Source organism: Nelumbo lutea, chromosome 1 (assembly GCF_056320005.1).
Source record: "Nelumbo lutea isolate HS-2025 chromosome 1, American lotus-T2T, whole genome shotgun sequence".
NCBI lineage: Eukaryota > Viridiplantae > Streptophyta > Magnoliopsida > Proteales > Nelumbonaceae > Nelumbo > Nelumbo lutea.
The window spans coordinates 15,081,839-15,105,148 of NC_142684.1; the positions used below are offsets into that span (position 1 = coordinate 15,081,839).

At 36.7% G+C, this 23,310-nt stretch overlaps 2 protein-coding genes and 1 long non-coding RNA gene across 4 annotated transcripts in view; 1 reads left to right on the top strand and 2 right to left on the bottom strand.

Moving 5' to 3' along the window:
• Positions 1-3,102: 3,102 nt before the first annotated feature.
• Positions 3,103-4,348, bottom strand: LOC148873643 (uncharacterized). Its single transcript, XR_016105381.1, has 2 exons — positions 4,282-4,348; positions 3,103-4,208 (listed from the first exon to the last, which is right to left on the bottom strand). It is a non-coding gene; the product is annotated as an uncharacterized LOC148873643 (long non-coding RNA).
• A 6,423-nt stretch (positions 4,349-10,771) lies between these two features.
• LOC148873644 (UPF0481 protein At3g47200-like) lies at positions 10,772-12,970 on the top strand. The gene has a single exon (XM_088966385.1). It carries the CDS (start codon positions 10,982-10,984, stop codon positions 12,548-12,550), a length of 1,569 nt encoding a protein of 522 aa, XP_088822511.1. The 5' UTR covers positions 10,772-10,981; the 3' UTR covers positions 12,551-12,970.
• Positions 12,971-18,588: 5,618 nt separating this feature from the next.
• The window catches only part of LOC148873645 (uncharacterized), an 88,625-nt gene continuing 83,903 nt past the window's right edge, over positions 18,589-23,310 (bottom strand). For both annotated transcript variants that reach the window (XM_088965983.1, XM_088965984.1), the window contains 3 exons: positions 23,160-23,277; positions 20,667-20,749; positions 18,589-19,428 (listed from right to left, as the gene is read on the bottom strand). In XM_088965983.1, the coding sequence (XP_088822109.1) occupies positions 19,008-19,428; positions 20,667-20,749; positions 23,160-23,277 (622 nt within the window). In that variant the 3' untranslated portion in view covers positions 18,589-19,007. The remainder of the gene's footprint in view (positions 19,429-20,666; positions 20,750-23,159; positions 23,278-23,310) is intronic.

Below are 23,310 nucleotides of genomic sequence, written 5' to 3' on the forward strand. Positions count from 1 at the left end.
TCAAACCGCCATTGACCCGGATGATCGGACCGTTTGGCCCGGGAACCTTCCAGGCAACTGGTTCCGTTTTACCCCAAACCCGAAATCTGGTAAAAAACCGTTGAAAAAGTCAACAAACTATTGACCCGAAAAGTCAAACAATTGACCTGTCAACTCATTCAACGATATTTGGTTGTTTTTTTATTTTTTTTATTTTTTTAGTTTTACTATCAGAACGGGCCGTCCATTCGTTACTTGCCGAAAACAGTTCCATTTCCGGGTCATTTTTTAAAACGTTCATTGATACAACGCTAATCACACACCAGCTATTTGATACGCATGCATGCCAATCCACTCCAACTAGTTGATACAGTGTCAGCCTCACGCAACTAGCTTATACGATGCAAGCCAGACCCTAGTTAATTGATATGGTGTTAGTCACACCCCTGGTTGATTGATACAGTGCTGGCCACACTCAAACTAGTTGAATATGGTGCCAATCCACCAAACGAGTAGTTCAAAGGACTTGGGGATTATAACTTGCTACCACTTGATGAAATGAAGAGAGGTAGAAAAAGCTGTGCAAATTCAAGCACCAAACTATGCAAATCTTTCACTTGAACAAAGCTTTTAATTAATCTAACTATAAGACTTCAAATCTTGTCTTGTGTTTTAATCCAAACTTTGAAGGATTTAAAAACAATAGCAACTTATAAGTTCAGTCCTTCAAGTTGGCTTGAGGAGTTGAGGATCAAAACAAGTTTAAGCACTGATAGACAGTAAACTCCTTAACCGAATATATAATAATCCTTCCGAATGTTCATGAAAAGTTCAGAGTATTTTCAATTCAAACACTCAATAGACCTCAGTAAACATTTCAGTGAATACCCAGTAGAGTTCAAGAATATTATTGCAATTGATTTACTAAATGTATGTTTGAAAGATTTCCAAAGAATTCACCAATAAGCCCATGGTTTGCTAACTCAAGACTTAGAACCTCTCACTGAGCCAATAAACCGGTAACATGGTTTTGAAAACTGCACTGGACCAGTTGATCCGGAAATCGGTCAGGCAATCGGTTCCATTTCACCTTAAAATCATTTCTGTGCTAAAAATCATTTATTTGGCCAGCGATCCATTGACCCATACATTTGAACCATCGACTCGTTAACTCTAACAATATTTTTTTAGCTATTTTTATTTTAATTATTTTTTAATTTTTTATTTTTAAATCAAAACGGGCCATCCATTCAAACCGGATGGTCAGACTGTCTGGCCCAAGAACAGGCCATCCAGTCCAATTTTTAAAACCTTGACCGGTAAACCTCGTCTTGAAAGAAAAACTAATTTTTAAAAATATCCAAATGTTTTTATCTTGAAATATACTGTGCTTTATTCGAGCTTTTACAAACTCTTATATTTATAGTTGCTTTTTAGAAAACTTAAGCTCAATCAATTTACAGATTTCTAGTGAACAACAAATTAGATACAAAAACTGTAAATTAATTGAGCTTAGATTTCTAGAAAGCAACCACATAGTTAAAGTTTGTAAAATCTCGGTTAAACATAGTATATTTCAAGATAAAAATATTCTAAATGATACCACAAATAAGTTAAAGATTCTCATAAACATATCTTCAAAGTCTAAAGAAATAAACCCGTTAAAATCAATGAGAGAGAATCCTTCAAAGGCTAAAGAAAACAAATATATCTTCATTGCCTATTTCCCGTTCTGCATTCGGCCTTGGACCTAGAGAGAGATGGGAGATTGATTGAGACTTGAGAGGGAGCAGAGATGGAGAGGAGCTTTGCTAGAGTTTCAACTTGCAAGACTAAAGTGGTGTTTGATAACACTTTTTAGATCTCTGAAATCTGAAATATTTGCTCTTCAAATGCAATGCTTGTTTGATGCTGTATTTAAAATTTGATCTGAAAAGTTTTTTTAGATCTAAAATTGTAAGCCCAAGCCCATCATTTAACGTGCTCAAACGCGTTTAAGATGTGTCATAAAGTCAAAAATACCCTCACCTTTCGATATCTCTCTCTATGTGATTTGAGTTCAGCTAGAGATTCCTACTTTTCGAAACGAATCATTGGGAATAGGGAGAGAAAGGGAGAATCAAAAACTCATTTCAATGTGTTATTTTAGAGATTCCGCCATTAAGATCCTGCAACGTTCGTCCTAGTTCTTGAGAAAGAGAAAATGGTTGAACTTTCTAATGATGCTAATTAATACGTTTACTCTGCTCCTGCTAGTGCTTTTTAGGGAATGGAAGCAAAGCATTTCGTCTGTGGAGAAATCATCCAAGGAAGAAAAGCAAGAAATTAGCATGAAGGTTCCGGTCTTGAGAGTTCCAGAAGCGATGGTTCCTTGGATGAGTACTTTGTCAGTGTCAAGGGATTAATTATAAATTATTTTAATTTTTATTAAGTATTAATTATTTTAATTTTTTTTATTAAGCATTAATTATTTTTATTAATTTTACTTGTGTTATTTATTAATTATTAGATATTTTTATTAATTAGTATTAATAAATTAGTGTTTTAACTTTTATTAAGTATTAATTATTTTAATATTTTTATTAAACATTAATTATTTTTTATTAATTTTACTTATGTTATTTATTAATTTTTAATTATTTCATTAATTTTTAAAAATTATTTTAATTCTTATTTGTGTAAATTATTAATTATTAATTATTTTAATATTTTTATGGTCATTAATTATTTTTTTTAACTTTAATCATTTCATTTATTAATTAGTAATGTATTAATTATTAATTTATTATTTTTATTTGTATTGTTTCAATATTATTTTGATGTTGAAAATGATTTTTTTATGAGATAATGTGAATTAAATTCAACATTTTCAAATAATACGCTTTAGGGTAAAATAGTAAAATCCATAAATTTTAGATGGTAAAAAGTTGATCCAACACAAACAAATTTATTGATTTAAAGCCTCTAAAAGTAAAAAAATACCTATGCTTCTTTTCAGATTTTAGACAAATAACATCCTTTTAACTTTTCATATTTCAGTTTTTAGATTTATCAAAGGCCACCTAAAAGTCGAAACTCTGAAAGAACAAGCCAAAAGAGGCACTAGCCACTAGGTGGTTGATTGTAGAAAGTTAAAATATTAACTTTAAAATATTATAATATATATAGGTAAGTTCTGATTAGGGTTCTGCTGTAAAGCCCATTTAAACATAACCTTGCATTGGGAATATCTATCCCGTTCACCAAATTGACAAACTGTATTTACTGTTTAGATTTGCGGTGCCCTTACGTGACAATAAGGAAATCTCGAATTTATCCTCCACTATTCCTCAAATTTCATCCCCTATTTCACCATCCGCCACAACTCTCTCTCCATACCTCCCCCACCGCCTCTGGTCTCTCTCTCTCCTTCTTTCTCCGTTCTCAGACCTCCCCTCCACCTCTGAAACAATTATGGGGATCCTTGTCGATCGAGCTGCAATGAATAATCCCCAGACGTCGGATCGTCCGGAACTTTAAAGATCATCCTCACGTTGCTTTCTAGCACTGATTTGGTGGGATCGTCGGCGATTATGAAACAGGGGCGACAGCCACCGACGAAGGGCTCCCTCCCTCTCTTTCTCCCCTTTGTTTTCTCTCTCCCCTATTCCCTCTCGCCCCTGTTTCATCACCGCTGCCGCGGCGGCATTGATGAAATAGGTGCGAGAGGGAATGGGGAGAGAGAAAACAAAGGGAACGAAGGGGACAAAGGGGAGAGAGAGAGAACGAAGGGGAGAGGGAGGGAGCCCTTTGCGGTGGCTGCCATCGCCTGCGACGGCTGTGCCGAGAGGGAGAGAGAACGAAGGGCTCGTCGCAGGCACAGCTATCATTCTCCCTCCCTCTCAGCACAACCGTCGCAGGCAACGGCAACCACCGGCAAGGCTCAAACTATGCCACCCACTCCTTGGACTCTTCTTCCTCCATGAAAATAACTGATTCAATTCGACCGTTCATTGATGGCGGGGTCCCTTCGCCACTCGAAAGCCCTTTTAATCTGTTTTCCATCTCTTTCCCCCATATTCTCGGCGCTGAGCTCGAGCTAAAAGTTCCCGTCCGACGGTACGAGCAGTGAAATTTCTCTGATACTGAGGCCGCATCGGACTCGGCGTAGTTCTGGTGGTGATGATTTCCCGACGATCCTGAACATGGCTTGCAATGTCGGTAAGCTCTCGAGGCCTTCAAAGCCAACTCTGTTACAAACCCTAAGTCTAGTTGGAATATATTATGATAGAAAACTAGAAAAGAAACCCTAGCTTGCTTTACCTGGGCAGTGAGAGCTTTAATAGCTTGCTTAGTACTTGGCGTGCCAGTGGTGTCCTCGTCTTTTGGTATAAACAAAAATGGGTGGGTATTGGAAAATGATAGGGGGAAAAAATGAAAGGGGGAAAAAAAAGAAAGACACGGAAATGCGAAGATTTCAATTTTCTCGAGGCATTGGAAATCCAGACCGGCGTTTAGATCTGCTGCGGTGAATGGGTGGGTATTGATCAGTGTTGTGTGATCATCAAATTTTTGCCGTTCGGAAATTGCAGTGGCGACAACGATACAAAAATCACGCCACCATTACAACTTTCAACAGCGGCTGTGAACAATAAATATATTTTAAGAATTTTAAAATAATTACCACTAACGTGATGTCACATACGGAGTAGAATGTGATAGAAAATTTATGATAAGACAGGTTTTAATCCGTTGTCAGAAAACTTAAGAATATCATAAGACAATATCTAATTAGGAAAGTATAGTTTGTCAATTTAGTGAAAGTAGGGATAGTTTAAGAGATTTACTCTATTAATAAATACATTGATATTTAATTTATCTCCCTACTTTAATCAATTAAGGATTAATATTTTATTAATTAAATTATAAAATTATAATATTTTATTAATAATGTATCAATCAATTTAGTTCTCTATACTTTAAAATATTATAATTTATCTCTGTACTTTAATCCTTAGCTGGAAGACATTAAGAAAGGAAATTTGACGTTTGAGATCTCAAAAAATCAATTTACAACTGTTAGGATGTTTCCCACGACCAACTGCTGAAACGCAACTATCATCTAGTCCCAAAGAATGTTGAAACGCGGAATAGAGATGTTTATTTAATTTAATTCTGAAAACTCCAACCGTTCAATTTTGCTTTATGCACTATTGTTCTATGATGGAGGTGCAGAAATATTGTGGAAGGGAGAGACTTCACCCCTTCGATCGATGCTATTTTAAGTGCTAATGCGGCCCAAATTCTCCTTCATGACTCATCAACTGTTAGTGGTGCCAATTTTATTATATATGATAGTCATTGTTCCTCAATGGACCCCCCGCCACCTCTCTCTCTCTTTATGAACCTCAACTTCTTGTGTTACTTGAAGTTTTCATCAGAATAATACATCGATGCTGTTGGATTGTGTTCAGACTTCAATTTTCTAGTTGATCCAATTAGTTTATTAGTATTCTTCTTTATGGTTGCTCTTCTATGGCCAACAAAATTGACTTTCTAAGTACTTTTCATAATTAATAATTCCAAAGAAAAAGAAGGAAAGAAAGAGAACAAAAAGAAACAAAAAAAAGGACAAATAAAAATTCAACTTCCAAATTGTCCTCAAGAAATGTTCTTGGAAATTGCAACTCTGTTAGTGGGAGGAAGACCTTCTAGAGATTAAAAAAAATGTATAAATGATGATAATTGTATAGCGTTCCAAGAAGGAGAGAAATCTGTGTTTCCTCTCTCTGGTCCGGCGGAGGATGAACAGAAATTCGACATGGTGGTGTTCCTTCTTCAGTGGTGTGTCGTCGTTAGCTGCAGGCAAGATCCACCAACTCTTGTGCGTTTGTAGCGAAGATTATAGATCAGGTAATAATTAAGCTTACTTCATGTGTTTCGTAGTAATTAACAAAAGATGGTGAGCGAAATTTATTCAAAATTAATTGGCAGGTGATCAATCCCAAAATTTGAGCTATAAATGCATTGACATCTATCTACATTCACCGATTGGATTGTTTTTCTTCTAATGTAGCAACTTTCAATATTATTTTGACTCTGTTTGCATTGCAATTCTGAGCCCCATATATGATTAATTTTTTATTTTTATTCGTTTGATCTCATGCACATGCTTCATCAGATTTGCATCTTCTTCATTGTAAATCATGATTTGCAAGTTTTTCAAAGTCTAAAGGCACACTTGAGACGTAATGGTCCAAAAAGGTGGAGTGTAAGTTTCAATGCGTAAGCCTCGGCCAAAGCTTATGGATAAAATTAATTAAAGTTTATTGCTTGATAAAAATAACATAATATTATACCAATTAGTTAGAATGGTAGATGGTGTAAATATCCATAAAATAAAAGCATTAAATAATACAATAACTAATCAACTAATAATTATAAATATTTTTTTTTCATCAATAAATTCTACAAATTTAATCTATATTCAATATTTTTAATAATATAAAATACATGTTCAAAACCAACATAAAAAAATAAGGGCAAATTTATTAATTTATTCTTTTTGATTTAGCTAATTAACTAACTCTACCCTTAATGTTTGCATATTGTCTTAAAGTACCCTTAAGTTTTTCTGACAATTAACATTATTGTTAAATATTAACAGAAAATGAAATATGGAATTTATCTTTCACTAATTAATGAAAATTTTTAAAAACTGTATTTTGCTCTGTACTGCTGGGAAGTCACATTCAGTGGCCGTTTATCTACTTGTGGTGGCTTTTCAGAGGTTGGGGATACTGTTAGTGTAGATCTGAATGGGCTGCCCCGTCTGATTTGTGTTAGGGTTAGGGAAAGGAGCCTCCACCGATCCCACTAAACAAGATTTCAGAAGAGTCTTCCGTCGCACCTCCCCTTTCCCGTTGGCTTCCGCAAAGAAATTTCTCTTTCCTGCCTTCAGCACGGCCTCCCCTTCTTTTGCCCACTCTAATCCTTTTGCCTTGTCCACATAACAGCGCAGTCCCCCTTGTGCCATCCACTCTCCCTTTCTCCCTTTCTTTTGCATACACCATGGCCTTGGCTAAACGATTTTGGCCTAACCGACCTTGTTGCCTCCTCTGGTTTTTGAACTCTCTCTCCCAGCCTCTATAATCCCCAAAGAAAGGCACTCTCCCCCGATCAAACCATCTCATTTTTGTAAGACAGAAGAACACTGGCTTTTAGATCAACGTGCTACGGTGAGGTTCACGAGTAATGGCATGGTCGACGGCCGACGACTAGCCAGATTTTTTTTGCTAATCTATATGATTGTACTTTGTACATACCCCTTGGAAACGATGGGGACACTGTTTCCAGTAGTCTGTACTAGTTTTGTCATCATCAATATCACAAGCAAACGAGCAAAGCTCGGGTGAATACGAGATCAGAAATTTAGGGATAGAAAAGAGTTTTTCCTGGCTCCAGCTCAAAAAGGAGAAAGAAACTAACCTGCTAGTAAAAATTTCCATGAAAATCTGCAAGTGGAAAGAAACCGCAAGAGGGTTCCAGGTGAAATGGTAGTTGGAGAGAGATCTCCACAAATTTCTACCTTATGTTACAGGATTAAAGCAACAACGCAGTTGTTAAGTTGTACTAGTCCGTCTCGTCATTTAAAAAATTCAAGCCAGGCCTCAACACGAAGGTGTTGGAGCCGTTGTTCGTTGAACGGTTGAAGTATATATCGGCCGGTAACATACAAAGATGACAGATTCTCACTCTTTCTTCTCTTTTTCCAAAATTATTATGAAATTTAACCTCTTCGTCGAAGCATCATCAATATCACCGTCCGACGCAATACATGAAAAGAACTCACAGGTATTGCAGACGGTTGAGTTGGCCCAGAGACTGGGAAACATTGCTGAAGAACCGATTATATGTCATATGTTGTCACATATGTACGGATTTTGACGAAACATTAACAAACCCTAACAGGTGGGGGTAAATCCAGTCAATTGTGGCTGGTTTAAGACAATAGTTAAACTTAAACAGTAAGATTACAATTTGTCAATTAAATAAATAATAGGGGTAATTTAAGAAAATTTCTAAAAAACATAATTAAACAAATTACCTTTTTGTTTGAGTCATAAGTAAATAGTTCAACCATCTCATCAAATGAGTTAAGCATTGTTCTAATAGTTAAATAATAAAAAATTAATATATATATATATATATATATATATTATAAAAATTATAAAATTTTGTGAAAAAATTTAGGTATGTATCTAATATTATCTATTTATCATATCAAACAACAATAAACATGCTAAATAAAAGTATTTTTATTAGATGGAAATGAAATACAAGTTTTAAAATTGACCCAAAAATGGAACCATTTTCCTATTCAAGTGGTGGGTCAATGGTTCAACCTTTTAGGTCAAATGGATCAATCCATGATTTTATAAATAAATAACAAAAATTTTAATAAAGATAGAGAAACAAAAATTATTAAAAACATGGAAATTTTGTAAAAAAAAATAGAGTGCATCTATAATATTATGTATTCATCATATTAAACAAAAATAACTGTAATTGATGGTCAATGGTCCATAGGGAGGCAAATTAGGTGAGCTTAAACTTGTAATTTTAGACAGGCTAGTTTCAATTTTTTATCCTCAACTTAGACGTAGGCATGTGCTCGAAAGGTTGGATTTCTTTATTCTTTAGGTTGGGCCCAAGCCTAGTCCTTAGGTAACTAAAGTCAGGAGTAGTTATATACATATAATCATAAATACATATATAGTACATATTTGCATACATACAAGTACATATAATTATAAACATACATTTTATATCAAATTTTGTCATGCGATTACAGAACCAAGTCCAAGACTAACTCAAGTGCATCAAATTTCAATGCAAGTTGGAACCAAATTGGATAAATCAGGCTTGACTTTGGTCTAAAAACTTTAGGTCCAATAGGTTGGGCCTAGGTTAAGTTTAAATTCAGCCCAATCTGCTTGACCTGCACCATAATGGTCTAATCGTTTTAGTAAATGGGTTAATCAATGATATCATAATTAAATAATAAAAATTAAAAGAATAGATAGAAACACACAAAATTAAAAAATACATAAAATTTATAGAAAATTTTGACACATCTAAGATATTATAAACTTATCATATCAAACAAAAGTAAGTGTGATAAGAAAGATTTATTATTAGAATTAATTATGTAAATGTGTTCACATCTCTAATATTATATACTTATCATATTAAACAAAAATAAATATGACAAATAAGAAAGATTTTTATTAACAATGAAAATGAAATACAAAATCTAAATACACTATTGCACTATGTTTTGATTATTTATCCATTTTAAATGCTCTAATAAGGGCATTGAAATTATTAATGTTATTTGAAATTGCCATGTAGGTGCATATTTACTAATAATTAATTAAGTTTCAATATATGTAGATATAAATGGGCTACATTTGTCCACGCTCCAAATCAGACTTTGAGGCAGAGGGGCTCGTTAGAGAATAAAAACCTCTCACCTATCAGGTTAAATATATAGGTTGAACGGTACGTTAATGACCAAAATCTACAAGTAACTATAGATGCATTGTGACGAATTTTGTATTAGGATCTCTTATAATTCTGTTCAAATCAACCCCCCACAACGTCTCACAGTACATCCCCGCCATGTATTGGGAATATCTCTCAATGATAATACCAGAAATGATGATGTCATTATCGGGAGATATTCCCAATACACTTGAAGATTGTTGGGGACAATCTTGTGGGAGGCTGATTTGATCTTCTTATAATTAATGGGTCTGAATTGGGCTGTTTTAATTAATGCCAAGTGTGCTTATGTTATCGATAGAAATAAGAGAGAATGATGAATCAACCCAGGGTTAGAATTTTTAGGCCCAAAGTACAGTTAGGATAAGTGCCATGAATTGATGCCAATTTACAACGGATATGATGTATAGAATGGGGTTTTTTTAACATTTTAAATGTTTACAGATTTGCAATAGAATTCACAAATCTGCATTATTGGGTCCGTACTTTTCCGAGAGAAATATACCAAAGGGATTTTAGAGTACAGTCTACTTATCCTAATTAATTAATGCCCTCTTGCAGGGTCAAGAGTGCAGCCACCTTGTTTGAATTCTTGTGGCTGTGGTCTACATCCCAACTCAGGCAGACAGGCACAAGTCGAATTCATGTTGGCGTATTCTCTCCGCCTTGTTTGACTTCTTGTCTGTTCTCTTTTTTTTTTTAGAAGCTTGATATGAAGTTTTATGGGTACTTTCAGAATAAAAAAGCATGGGCTCATACCCTTAAAACATTTTCCATGGTGATGTACCATTTTTAGACAAAAATACAAAAAATTCTTAATAGAAGATTGATTAAGTAAATTGGTTGCAGATTATCAGGGTGTTTTAGTAAAACTATAAGCTAGCAGTTTTAGTAATTGACCCTAAATAAAAACACAGAAAACATTTTCTTAGTAGCATATGTGGTTTTTGTTTCTAAAACCGAAACCAAAGTGCTCTAGGATTTATGGTTTGAAGAACGTGTGTTGTGATCCAGTAGTGATCTAATATAATTCAATACAAGTGTCGGTAATTCAAACTCTGTTTGTTTTGAAAACCATTATTTTGATAGTTTAAAAAACATGAATTATTTTTTTAATTGTTTTTGCTTCTCAAAACAAATTAATATACTTGCAATTCAAAAACAAAACCATGATTCAATTAAAAATAAATGAAAACAAAAAACCTTCACCTTATGATGAAACAAGTCAATTACGTAGATCCTTAACGCCACTGAAAAGCAAATTGATGAATTTCATGATTGTAACAATAAATAATACAAGCTAGGAAGAATTTTATGTACAATTCATATAAATGTAACCTAAACTGGACTAGACAGGGTCTGTATTTCAGGCACGGTAGCCAAGTAGAGCCAAGACGTACTGAGCCCATATCCCTTTATACAGAACTGTCATTGGCCCGGCTTAGTAGCGTGCAGGATGTTTATGATTAAACCTAGAATCTCGTTTCGAAGACTGAGAGGTGGTTCAAGTTCGGAGTTCAGAAACTTGAGCCCCAGAGACAGTGAAGGGGATAGTGAAAATAGCAACGAGGAGATTAATAGAGCGGGACGCCACCATGTTTCCATTGAAATTTGCGAAGATGGAAGCAGCACTACCCTGATCAACAACAAGCGTAAGAAAAGAAAACCCAGCAGAAATTCAGACAAGGCATTGTCAGATTCCATCAGAGGAAAGGTGAAGCTTACACCTCCAAGGTCGTCCGAGTGTTGTATCTACCGAGTACCCAAAGCACTCCGTGAGACTAAAGAAAGGGCCTACGTGCCTGAAATAGTCTCAATCGGTCCCTTCCATCGAGGCAACAGAAACCTACAAGCCATGGATGAGTACAAGAGGCTGTATCTGCATGATCTCCTCTCCCATTTGCCAACCCAGGCGAAAATGCTTGAGAGTTGGATCAAAACCCTGAGAGGGTTGGAAGTAAAAGCCCGCAAGTGCTATTCGGAGCCAGTTGACAACCTCTCAAGCGATGAATTTGTGGAAATGATGTTGGTTGATGGTTGCTTTGTGCTTGAGCTGCTTCGCAAGTATTCAGAAATACAACTAAAAGGAGGGCCGCCGGAACCGGTTTATAGTGGAGTTCTAGGAGCAGCACAGGACCAGGCGGCCGACGACAAGGCCCAGCCGCAGGACCCCATCTTTAAATCTGCTTGGATGCTACCCAGAATTCTATGCGATATGTTATTACTTGAAAACCAGCTTCCCTTGTTTGTACTCGAGTGTCTGTTCAAGTTGACCATTGCTCCTCAACTGCAACAAGCCTTATCCCTCAATGAACTTGTCTTCAACTTCTTCGCAAATATAATGCCAACGGGTGGAGAGTCCCCTGCAGATAGGCCTAGACTCATCAAAGGCCAGCATATTCTCAGCTTATTACGTAAAGCCATTCTTCCCTCGTCCAAATTGAAATTCCCAGGGGACATCAAAGCGCCGGAGTTAACTCACTGCGTGACAGAACTCATAGAGGCTGGAATCAAGTTCAAGAAGAAGGAAAAGCCTGATAGCTTCCTGGATATAAGCTTTAGTACTGATGGGGTTCTAGAGATCCCAAGTATCAATGTTCAGGAGTACACAGACTGCCTGTTCCGGAACCTGATTGCTTTTGAGCAGTGTCACCCTAGTTGCACCAGTCGCATCACGTCCTACGCCTTTCTCATGGATAGCCTCGTCGACACCCCAGAAGACGTCCAGTATCTGAATCGAAGAAGCATCATTACACATGTTATGGGCACTCACAAAGAAGTTTCCCTTCTTTTCAACAAGCTTTGTGATGGCGTTTACCTCAACCACTTCTATTACGTTGACCTCTGCGACCAAGTGAATGCCCATTTCAGAAGTCGGTGGCATGTGTGGCGAGCAACCTTGATGCGTGACTATTTCAAGAATCCATGGGCTGTTCTTTCATTCGTGGCTGCAATTTTTCTACTCATTCTCACCTTCACAGGGTCATTGTTCTCTATACTCTCTTTTTCCATTCACAATTCTTGATCCATAGCTCAGTGAGATTGGTCGAGTGGCCAGGTTCATAGCTCAATGAATCTGCTGGTTTAATTGCAGAACCTGCACGGACTCATCCGTTTGCCTTTATTCTTTCCGTATAGGCTCTGAGTTACAATGGTTGCTAAACCTACTTACCCGTTTTCAGTCCTTTCATATCTGTTTTAGAGTCAGTCAATGTTATTGCTGTTTTTGTTCTTTGTGGTGCCCTTGCTTTCCCCCCTCTGGTACACTAAAAGGGTCTGAGCTTTTCTGGTTTTCCTATATCAACGTTATCATTTAGTCCTATTCTATCCCAATTCAATTCCCATCACCACAGATTGACTTCTAATTCTGTGAAAACTTGACGTGTATATATATTTGATCATGAAAGGAGTTAGGAAGCTGTGATTATAATGGGATGTACCTCAATTAAATGTTCTGGGGGTATCCTTTTTTTTTTTTTTTTTTTTATCTATAACGATCATCCATACTTCCTTTCCATTGAGTAGCAATTAATCCAATACAACCCCCTTCACTCTTTTATTTTTGTTCAATTTCAATTGGAAATTTCATTGACAAAATGGCCCATGCAATGGCGCTTCCGCTTCTCCATTTTCCTCAGTATATATTCTCCTGATGATAATAGGCACCTGGCATTTTCTTTTTTTGCAGAGAAAAAAAAAAGAAGATTTTTCCTGCACCGTCTTTGAACCTTCAAGGCTCAGATTTATAGTATTGGGCATGCGTTTGACTCAACCTGAACCCAACGAAATGAAATGGGATGACGAACCCAACCCGACCTGCCCAATGATGGTGCCATACCCAGCTAAGGCCTCACCCAGAACCTGAGTTGAAACCGGATTAAGATTGACCAAACCTGCCCTATGCTCAGAAAATATATTATTTTATTTAGGTAGAAAATGTTATAAATGTAAAATTAAACTTAAAAATATCATTTTAAAAAGTGTGTAATTGATAAAAGTAAATATATAAATTAACTATGAAAGAAAAAAAAATGTCTCCGAAAATGTATAAAAAAAATTAAATAAATTTAATTTATTGTATATAAGAAGAAATTAGGAAATATGCAAATTAAATAGTGGAATTATTTTATTTAGGTAAAAAGGTTATAACCAAGAAACTGTAAAAAAATGAAATTCCAAAAACATAGGAGGGTACCTTGTTCGCACCTTCCCTTCCTTTTTAAAGAGTAAACATATCGCAAAGATATAAGAGAGATTATAAGAGACAATCACAGTAGAAAGAAAGTGGGAATTTTTTTTACTCCATGGACCCAAATGAGCACATTGGTAAGGATGTGACAAATGATGAAATATGGGAGGCCCTGAATTAGATGGACTTAAAATTCCAGGACCAGATGGATTGAATGTTTTATTCTTTAAAAAAATATTAGGATATTATTGGAGAGTTTGTGGAAGAAACTGTCAAGACTTTTTTTTTTTTTTTCAGTCTAGTAAAATAACAAGAGAAATCAGTAAGACTTTTATAGCTCTAATTCCAAAAGTTGAGAAACTAGAGGGAGTGGATAATTTCAAGCCAATCAATTTATACAATGCTACCTATAAAATAATTGTCAAAATATTGGTCAATAGGGTGAAACCATGTTTGAACAAAATTATATCCCCACTTCAAAGAAATTAACTTTGTTCCAAATAGACAAATCACTAATAATATTTTAATTGTTCATAAGCTTTTTTAACACAACAAAAAAAAAAGAAAAAAAAAAGGAAAAGGAGGGGTTTTAGCTTGCAAGATCGAAATGGAGAATACGTATGATAGACTTGAATGGGAATTTTTTTATTAAAAAGTTATGTTTTAATGCAAAATGAATCAACTGTATTATGCAGTGTCACAATTGTGTCATTTCAAGTGCTTGTTAATGGCTCTCCAACTAGAGTCTTTAAACCCAATGGGGGTAGGGTAGGGGGATGCCTTATCCCCACATTCCTCTGTTTTGTGTGGGGAAGCTTTAACCAGGTTGATGAGTGATAGATCAAAGAAAGTTAATTTAGGAATTTTGGTGCCTTGAGAGATGGACCAAAAATTCCTAATCTCCAATTTGCTGACAACTATATTGTATTTGCCAAAGCCATGATGGGTCTAAGAATTAAAGAAGTAATTGAAAAGTTTGCAAGGGCATCTGGATTATGTCCAAATCTTAGGAAATCTAATTTCTGTTGTTCAGAAAACACCCCAAAAAGGCACCAAAGGATTCTACCAAAAATACTTAATTTAGATTCCCCTCAATACAAGAATGGATACATATCTGGGAGCTCTAATTATAGAGAAAAGCATCAACAAGGCTACATTTAATAAAGTGGAAGAAAAAAATCATAAAAAAGCTTTGTATGATACCTCTATATTTAATGAGAGCCTTTAAGGTTCCCAAGGATAACCTTGAATCCATTGATAGTGTGCGAAGGGATTTTTTATGGGAAAAAAGAGAAAAAAAAAAAAAAAAACTATCTATCTAATTGGATAGAGGACGTTGTGAAAATTGAAATCCAATGCTGAACGGGGACTTAAAAAATTGGAGTGGATGAATGCCTCATGCTTAGCTAAACTAGTATGAAAAATTCTCACGGATCCTGGTAACCTATGGGTTCAGATATAAGTGTCTAAAAGATTTGAATTTGTGGGAAATTAAAGCAAAGAAAGGAAGTTTTTGGGTCTGGAAAGGTAAATTAAGCCAAAGAGATCTGATAAAGAAAGGAGCCCACTGGATAGTGTGTAAGGGTAATGATACAAAGTAATGGAGTGACTCTTGCGTAGGTGAGCAACCCATTGAAAATCAAGTAACGAGGAATGAGACGAAAAATCGGAATATTAAAGTGAGGGATATCATGGAGACCTCCCGAAAAAATGGAATTGGAGCAAAATGGAATGAAAATGTGAACAGAATTAGAATTATGATTTGGAACAGGAGGACAAAAATGATTTAGAGATCAGATTCAAAGGTAATTTTTCAATAAAATCAAGACCTAGCAATTGGGTTGGGTGGGTCGGGTTTGGGTTGGGTCAAGACACTTCTGTTTGATTTCGGGTCGGGTTGAATTTCGGATTGGATTATCAAATGCTAGACCCTAACCCCAAATGCTTGGGTTAGGGTTGACCCATGGGTCAATTCGGGTCATCCCAAAAAAATAACTGAATTTAAAAAAAAATTAAAGAAAAACTACATGAAAAATGCCAAAATTAAAGGAATTAATCTTAAAATTCTAAATATAAAATAAAAAAACTTGAACATTTAACAATTTAAAGAGTAAATAATAAAGACTAAAGACTAAATAGAAAAATTTAAAAAGTGGAAACTTCTAACAATACATAAATAGTCCCAATTAGACTTGACAATCGGGTCAGCGGATTGACCCATGACCCAACCCAACCCAATTTTTTTTGGATTGGGCCGGGTCGGGTCATTTTTACATTCAGATATCTAAATATGAGACCCTAACCCTATTTTTTTGGATTGGATTAGGTTGGATCGGGTTCGTGGGTTGGGTCAACTTTTTGCCATCTAGGCATTCAATCAAATTAGTGAATAGAATTCTAGGCCTATGGTGGAGGGTCTAAGTGTATGGAAGTAAAATGCCTTCCAATGATTAAATGCTTTATGTTCCTCCTCCCATTGAACAAACTCCCTTCAAGATGCTTACTAAGACGAGGAATGACCTACTTGTGGTGAAAACTGAAAAGACAGGGAGCATATCTTCTGGAAGTGTGAATATGCCAAACAAATCTTGAGCTTATTATATTGGTCCAAAATAAGACTTGAGATTAAGGATAGTAGGAAATCATCCAAATTTGGTGATCTAATATCGCATCCAAAACGAAGAACGTGACTCTTAGTGATATAGATCTCATTGTATTCATCTTGTGAAGAATCTGGAAAAGTAGAAATGTGTTTGGTAAATGATGGTGCACAATCTGACTGCTCCTAGCTGGAGGTGACTTGGCTTCCAGTAGACGACGGACATGGAGATCTGCACAAAGAGAATCAGATAACCCAGGGGTGCTTACCTGGCGAGGTCGCTCCGATGCTTAAGTCAGTAATGTGCAAGCTGAGAGTAATTAGAATGCAAGGAAGCTAGTAAGCAATAGTTGCACGTACCTCTGCCCCCGAAAGGTTGGGGACTTTATATACTAGAGTCCTCGCGAGTTATTCGGAGTGGTTCTGGGATTCTTGCCATGATGAGGCCCGTTGCCGAATTCATAGGAGATAACGACGCCAGCCGATAAGGCATATTGCTGCCGTCCGAATCAGTCGGAGGAGATAAGGCCAGCTGTTACGAGGTGTGATCCTGTGAAACGTGGAATCCGGTGACGAGATCTTCGGGGTTATCACGTGGAGGTCGGTCAATAGTACCCGAGCTAATGCCCCCTGAGTCCGATCTGGTACGAACGCCGAAGTGCCTAGTAACCGAATTGATCCTGACGCAGTCGTGCCCCGAAGTGAACCTGTCTCGAGGTGGATTTTCTTCCAAGGTGGACTTGTCCCGAGGTGGTTTAGTTATCCGAGCTTGATCCGTTTCAAACTTGGGTACGTCGGGATGAGTTGTTGTTCTATCAGTTAGGTTGTGTCCACGTGTCCCCCTATTACTAAGTCAGGCCAAATCACCCTACATCAATAATATTGCACTCCCTCTGGCTATTGTGTTCAACAAAGCTCGAAATGATTGGAGAGAATATACAAAGGTAGGTATGATCAACATGGGTGAAAAAAAAGGGCAGCAGTGTTGGAATAAAGTGGGTTCCCCACTCCCAGGAAGCCATGTATTAAAATAAATTTCGATGCATCTAGAAAAAAATGAAAAATAAAAAAGATGGTATAGCCGCCATTGGATGCATAGCTAAAAATGAGCTGGGCCAAACTCTTAAGATCAAATGCAAACCAGTTGGCCAATGCCCTATAAATGTAGCTGAAGCTTGGGCTGCTCTTGAAACCCATTAAATTGAAAAATCTTTCTATTCGAGAACTATTATCATCGAAAGAGATTCAAAGCTAGTAATAGAGTGCTTAAGGATCGTGATGTCCTCCCTTGGAGCATAAGTAACATCATTGAGGAATGTCATTCAATCTGTTGGAAATGAGTGCTGAATATTGAATGTCATTCAATTTGTTCGAAATGAATACTGAATATTGAATGTCGCATGTATTTAGGCTGAATTTGGAAAGAGTACAAATGAAAATATATACTGTGCAAATACATACAAAATAATGTAAAATATAAGGTTTTGCACTTTATATATTTGCATTTGTACTCCTTCCAAACTGAGCCTAGGGAAGCTAACCAAGCAACAGACTGGCCAGCAGGTGCTGGCCATGACGGTGTGAGTGGGGAGTCTATGATTAGGAACAGGATTTTTTGTTCATTTGCTTATCTGATATTTGGGGGAGAACTACCCCGTGTTACGTAGTCCGTGTGTTTCCTTTATAATCAAAGGGAATTTTTTTTTCCAAATTTCTCATCAGTAACTTTTTAAACCTGTAACTGAATCGTATTTCACTGGAGACCAGATTGGCCGTGTATTGGGAACATCTCCCGTACGAGAGACGCTCCCAATGCACGCTGAGATGTGAATGTGGGGTGCTTGTGGGGCACCATCAGTGGGGAGAAATCTGATCTCATTTTACTTACCCTCCATGCCATATTACCATTTCCATTTACTTTTCTTCCAAGCTTTCACCGTAAACCGAAAAACCACTCTTACAGGTTAACCAAATCTGACCCACCACCGGCCTCACCACCATGGGAGGGGTGACTGCAGGTTCTACAAATAAAAGCTGGTTGTAGGTTGAGTATTCACCTTCTTGCTAATACGGCAATACTATATTCTTTGATTACTGGATTTGACAAAAAGAAGTAATATGTTGATTAATGAAATCAAGTTTAGGGGCAGTACACAAGGCTACAGGAGTGTTTGCTTTACTCATCATCAAAGGCCTCCATCGCATTCACCCATCTTGCCGACTTAGAATAATGTAGACTTGTAGTCCTAACATTTTTTTATTCTAGTCAAATTACTTTTATCCCTTCAATCTTTTCGTTATATTGCACATCAATTAAAGTGTGTTTCTCAACCTTTTAAACCTGTTAAAATTTACAAGAATAAAGGAAAAAGAAAATAAAATAAAAGAAATAGGGTCAAATGGTTTAACTGGAGCATTCTTTACAGAAAAAATAAAATAAAATTTAAGAGATACAAGTGGAGGTGGAAGATTTCATCAATTAGCGAACATCAGAGTCAAACTACAACAGAAACAACAGAAAGATGAGCTTCCAACTTTTCACCACTTCCGGTGGCCATGATCCCTTATGCCTGCAATAGAGTTCCCCGGAGAGACAACACGCATCCATAATTCTATTAATCCACAGGCCTGTGCAATTGTTCTGCATGGCATATATACATCTACGTCAAGGTACCTAGCTTGCCTGACCATGAATTATGAATGCTTTCTCTCCCATTTTCCTTCACGTCTCCCATCTCGCTCCCTCCGCTCCATGATCTGCCTCGATTTGCTGCCTCGAGACCCATGTCTCTGTCCAGGCCCAAATCCAGCTGATTGTCCATCAAAGGCGGATGCCAAATCTGGATCACCAACACTACCTGTGTCACCAGAGTCCTTACTTCCATCAAAAGTTTCATCGTAACTACTGCCACGGTCATCTAAACGATCTCGTGCCTGTAGAATTGTTGGCAACTGTCCAGAAAATGGTCGTGACCCAGCCAGAACAACAGTTGGCATGGATGACACACTGGTAGAAGTTGCAGGTTGATTCTCACGGCCACTGCTGCTTGGCCTCATGCCACCTTCATTCCCTGATCTCCCATTTTCCCTTTCTCGATACCTCTCCCTAGGCCGACTACACATAGAAACGCCACAGGTGTTAACATGTTTCTGTAAAATCAATAAAATGCAGCCAAGACCATGTGGTTCGTGGCCACCAAAACATTTTTTACAATAGACAAAGAAAATTCATAGGAACATGACTTTTGGTCCGAAGAAAGCTCATAAACCAATTAACCATAACGTATTGGTTAGATAAATTGAATTCTCAATTTGGTATTTTGGGAGTTCAGGCTGAAGCAAGCTGACAGTGAAATGTTGGGGAATTAGGATTCTCCAATTTGTATGACTTTTGGGCTATTATGACACAGTAAAGGGGTGGCCCATCATATCAAGACAACTCTCCTCTATGCCAGATTGTCAGCCTTGCATGAATGTGTGGTCCAAAGGACAAATCTTATACCAACAGGAACAACAGATGTTATCATTGACAAACTTTTGGGATATTGAGCAACTTGTCTCAAGTTGCTTCAGCCTTTTAAGGATTACTATTGACAAATTACAATCCAAAATGATCAGAGGACAATACCTCTCTAATGGTGTCATTTTCTCTATCATGACACTAACATTTACTTCACACTCCTATCGTACTTCAGTTACTTGTCCCACAAATTCTTAACAATCTCTATGCATGAATATATGCTGTAGCAGGCAGAGTAGTAGTTGCATTATATTACACCGGGTGATGTAAATATTGTATATATATTATCAGCTTGCAAGGTAAACTCTATGTAAAACATATATTTACCAATATTGGACAACTTTTATATAAACCAACACCCATGGAGTCTTAAGGCACACATACAGACTCATGTATATATGGAAAATGATCCACAAATTTTCGGCATTAACCAGATGCTAAATAATGTGGTTGTCACTCATCAGGTCTCTGAGTTATCATTCTTCTAAAAGGTTGCCACATTAATTGAGTTGTCTGATCCATAAACCACCTAGATGGTATGTTATGATGGGAAGCTAAGCCCTTAGCAAGCATCCAGTATGACTCCCTTAGTAAGACATGTCCTATTCAGTCTGATGTGAGAGCCCTCATTGAATGACCATTGTAGAAATAATTCAGAGTAGCTTAAGAGAATTTCTCACAAGGATTTAGTATGAGATAAATAAATTCGTTTTTTGATAAAATGTTGATAATTTCCAATATGAAGTAGTCACGAACAATTGCTTGTCTGGCCTACATGCTCTGGATCAAAAAACGTTGACCCATCTCAGAGGAAAGCAGCAGATGTAACATACCTACTGGTTGTGGAGGAAGAAAATTCCCGCCTTGAAGGTCGAATCCCAGACTCTGTCTGCTCTAGTTCTCGCTGAAGCTCTCTCTACAAGCAAGTAGATTTAATTATTTTTGCAATTTTTCCATGAGTTCAATAACCAACATAATATAAAGCTAGTATGAGAAGTCCATTGAATTAACAAAACTAGGCATGATTACATGAATTTAGGAATATCAAACTATACAAAATATAAATAAAATACATCTAAGATTTTGACATCAACTGTGGATCAAGGGTCACTTATCATCAAAGATAATAAAAATGTGCTGAACTGCAAAATAGTGTGCATGGCTCTTGGTAAAGGCTATTACACAATGTTGGTCACTGCTACCTAGGTTCATGGGGAGGGGTAGACTGGATACAAACCTAACCTTGAGGTTTTAGCACCAGGTAACCATTCTTAGGCTCAAAGGTAACTGAGATAAGACGGCCAGAAAAAATAATACAATAAGATCCCAGAAAGGCAGATTTTATGAAATTTTGAGGTGGTCCAAGTGTCAGGCTCTTAACTGAGCTGGAAAAGTCATGACCTCTAGATTTTGGTGCTCCAAAGCAGTGGCTTGCACACTGTCACTGGTTTAGATCTCGTTACTTCAAACTCTAAAACCATGTCTTTTTGGGCAACAAGAATAGTTATCATAGTGCAAAAGCATTAATCCAGTAAGAATTTATAATATGATTGATCGGAGGGAATGATTTAAAAGTTCACAATCAAGAAGTGTTGGACTTGTCAGTAGCTATGGACAACAGTTAAAACTTTAAAGATCCTAAATCAGGATTATACATGCAGGACAGAATACAGTCTATAGAGGGGAATGGCTGGTCTGAAATACAGCTTTAAGATTCAAGGGTTGGTGGGTGATATGGGCCAAAGTGGGGATTTACACAATTTAAAAAAAAATAGAATTACATCAAAATATAGGGTAGTTTAAGTGACCTTGGATAAAAGGAACAGACATGTAAACTAGTTTAAAAGCACATAATCAGAGTTTCAGCATCAAAGATTCTTTTTATAAGTAACAGAAATTCATTAATGTAAAAACAAGCTAGCCCCATAGGAGTAGCAGTCCAATAGAAACTCCCAGCCCTGGTTCTCCCCAACCCAAGAACTGTTTAACTGGTCTGGCTTTAGCTAGTGCATCAGCCACGCTGTTTGAACTTCTTGGAATCTACTTGAATGAGATGTTCAATTTTTCACCTAGAAAATGAGTCTATCTGACTAAAATCCTAAATCTTCCATCAAGAGAGATATGGAATAGATACAGAAATACAGACACTGTCTACAGTACAAGCCCCTCGCAGAATAGGCCTCAGACATCTATTCAATGTGATGGAATAAGTTTGACTAGAACTATGTATACTATCTTACACTACCAATATGAATTATGTCAAACTATAGACACACTTCTTTTATAATTATTTGGTTGGCACTAGCAAGAAAAATGTTTGGATGGCACCACAAGTCAGGGGTTCCATAACTTTTCACATTTTGATATTTAGACGCTCAGGACTAACCATTTTATAAGTCCCAGCATACAGAGAAACAGAAAAGAAATCACTTTTAAGCATAATCACAACTAAGTGCTTTTACTCCATTCATTTGTCCAAAAGAAATGTGGATGTTTGAACCATGAACATTCTTTTAAAACTCTAGGAAGTTCTCATAATAATGCATAAATCAAGTGGTTAAAAGTTGTCTGGTCATCATAGTGCCTGGGATGGGCACCTTATTAAAAGGATACTGATCCTCCAAATAATCAACATTTTGCAAGGTGATCTTAATACAAGAATGTCAGAAATGTCAGAGGGGTTCTAAGCTTATTCATTATCTTGGCATGCAAATCTTCTTAATCAAGCTATCCATTAGAGAGTGTTAACCCTTTTAGATTGCAGCCAACAAAAAGATTTTAATAATTTTTGTAATGGTTATTCATCATTTAAGTACTATTTTTTTTTGTTGAACCAGGTGCATCAGAAAGAAAGCATTTCTGGACAATGCAAGTTCCTAATGGACTGCTCTTGCAGTTGTTTTAAGATTCTCAAGGGGTACAAAGTAGCTAAGGCAATCATTGTGCAGCTGATTGGAAATGGAAGAGAACTACTTTGCATGGACCCTTCAATATATTCAACCAAAACACTTTTTTTTTTTTTTTGATAATTCAAACACAAATTTCTTTTCTATGACAAACAAGTCCAATCTTGTTAGTGAATACCTAATGCATCTTATTTGAATCTTTTAATTAGCACTCAAGAATTTGGTTAATTATCAGGTAACAAGTCTTTTTGGTGTCAGTTTGGCACTATATGGTGAAAAATATCATAACTAGTATCTAGACAAATACTTGACTGTATCCAGTCCCACTGTTGTGCTGCATAAAAACCCAGGTAAAACAATTCAGGATTCACATTCATAGTGGTATACTGGTATCTAGCAGAAATGCAGGAAATCACTTACCTGTGTTTGCCTTTCCTTCTCCATGTCAAGATTGTGACGCAGCTCTCTTGTTTTTGCACGCTCAATCTCCAGTGCTCGCTGCCTCTCAATCTCACGCTCCATTTCACTAGTTCTCTCCCTAAGAATACATAACCAGGTTGTCAATAGCAGC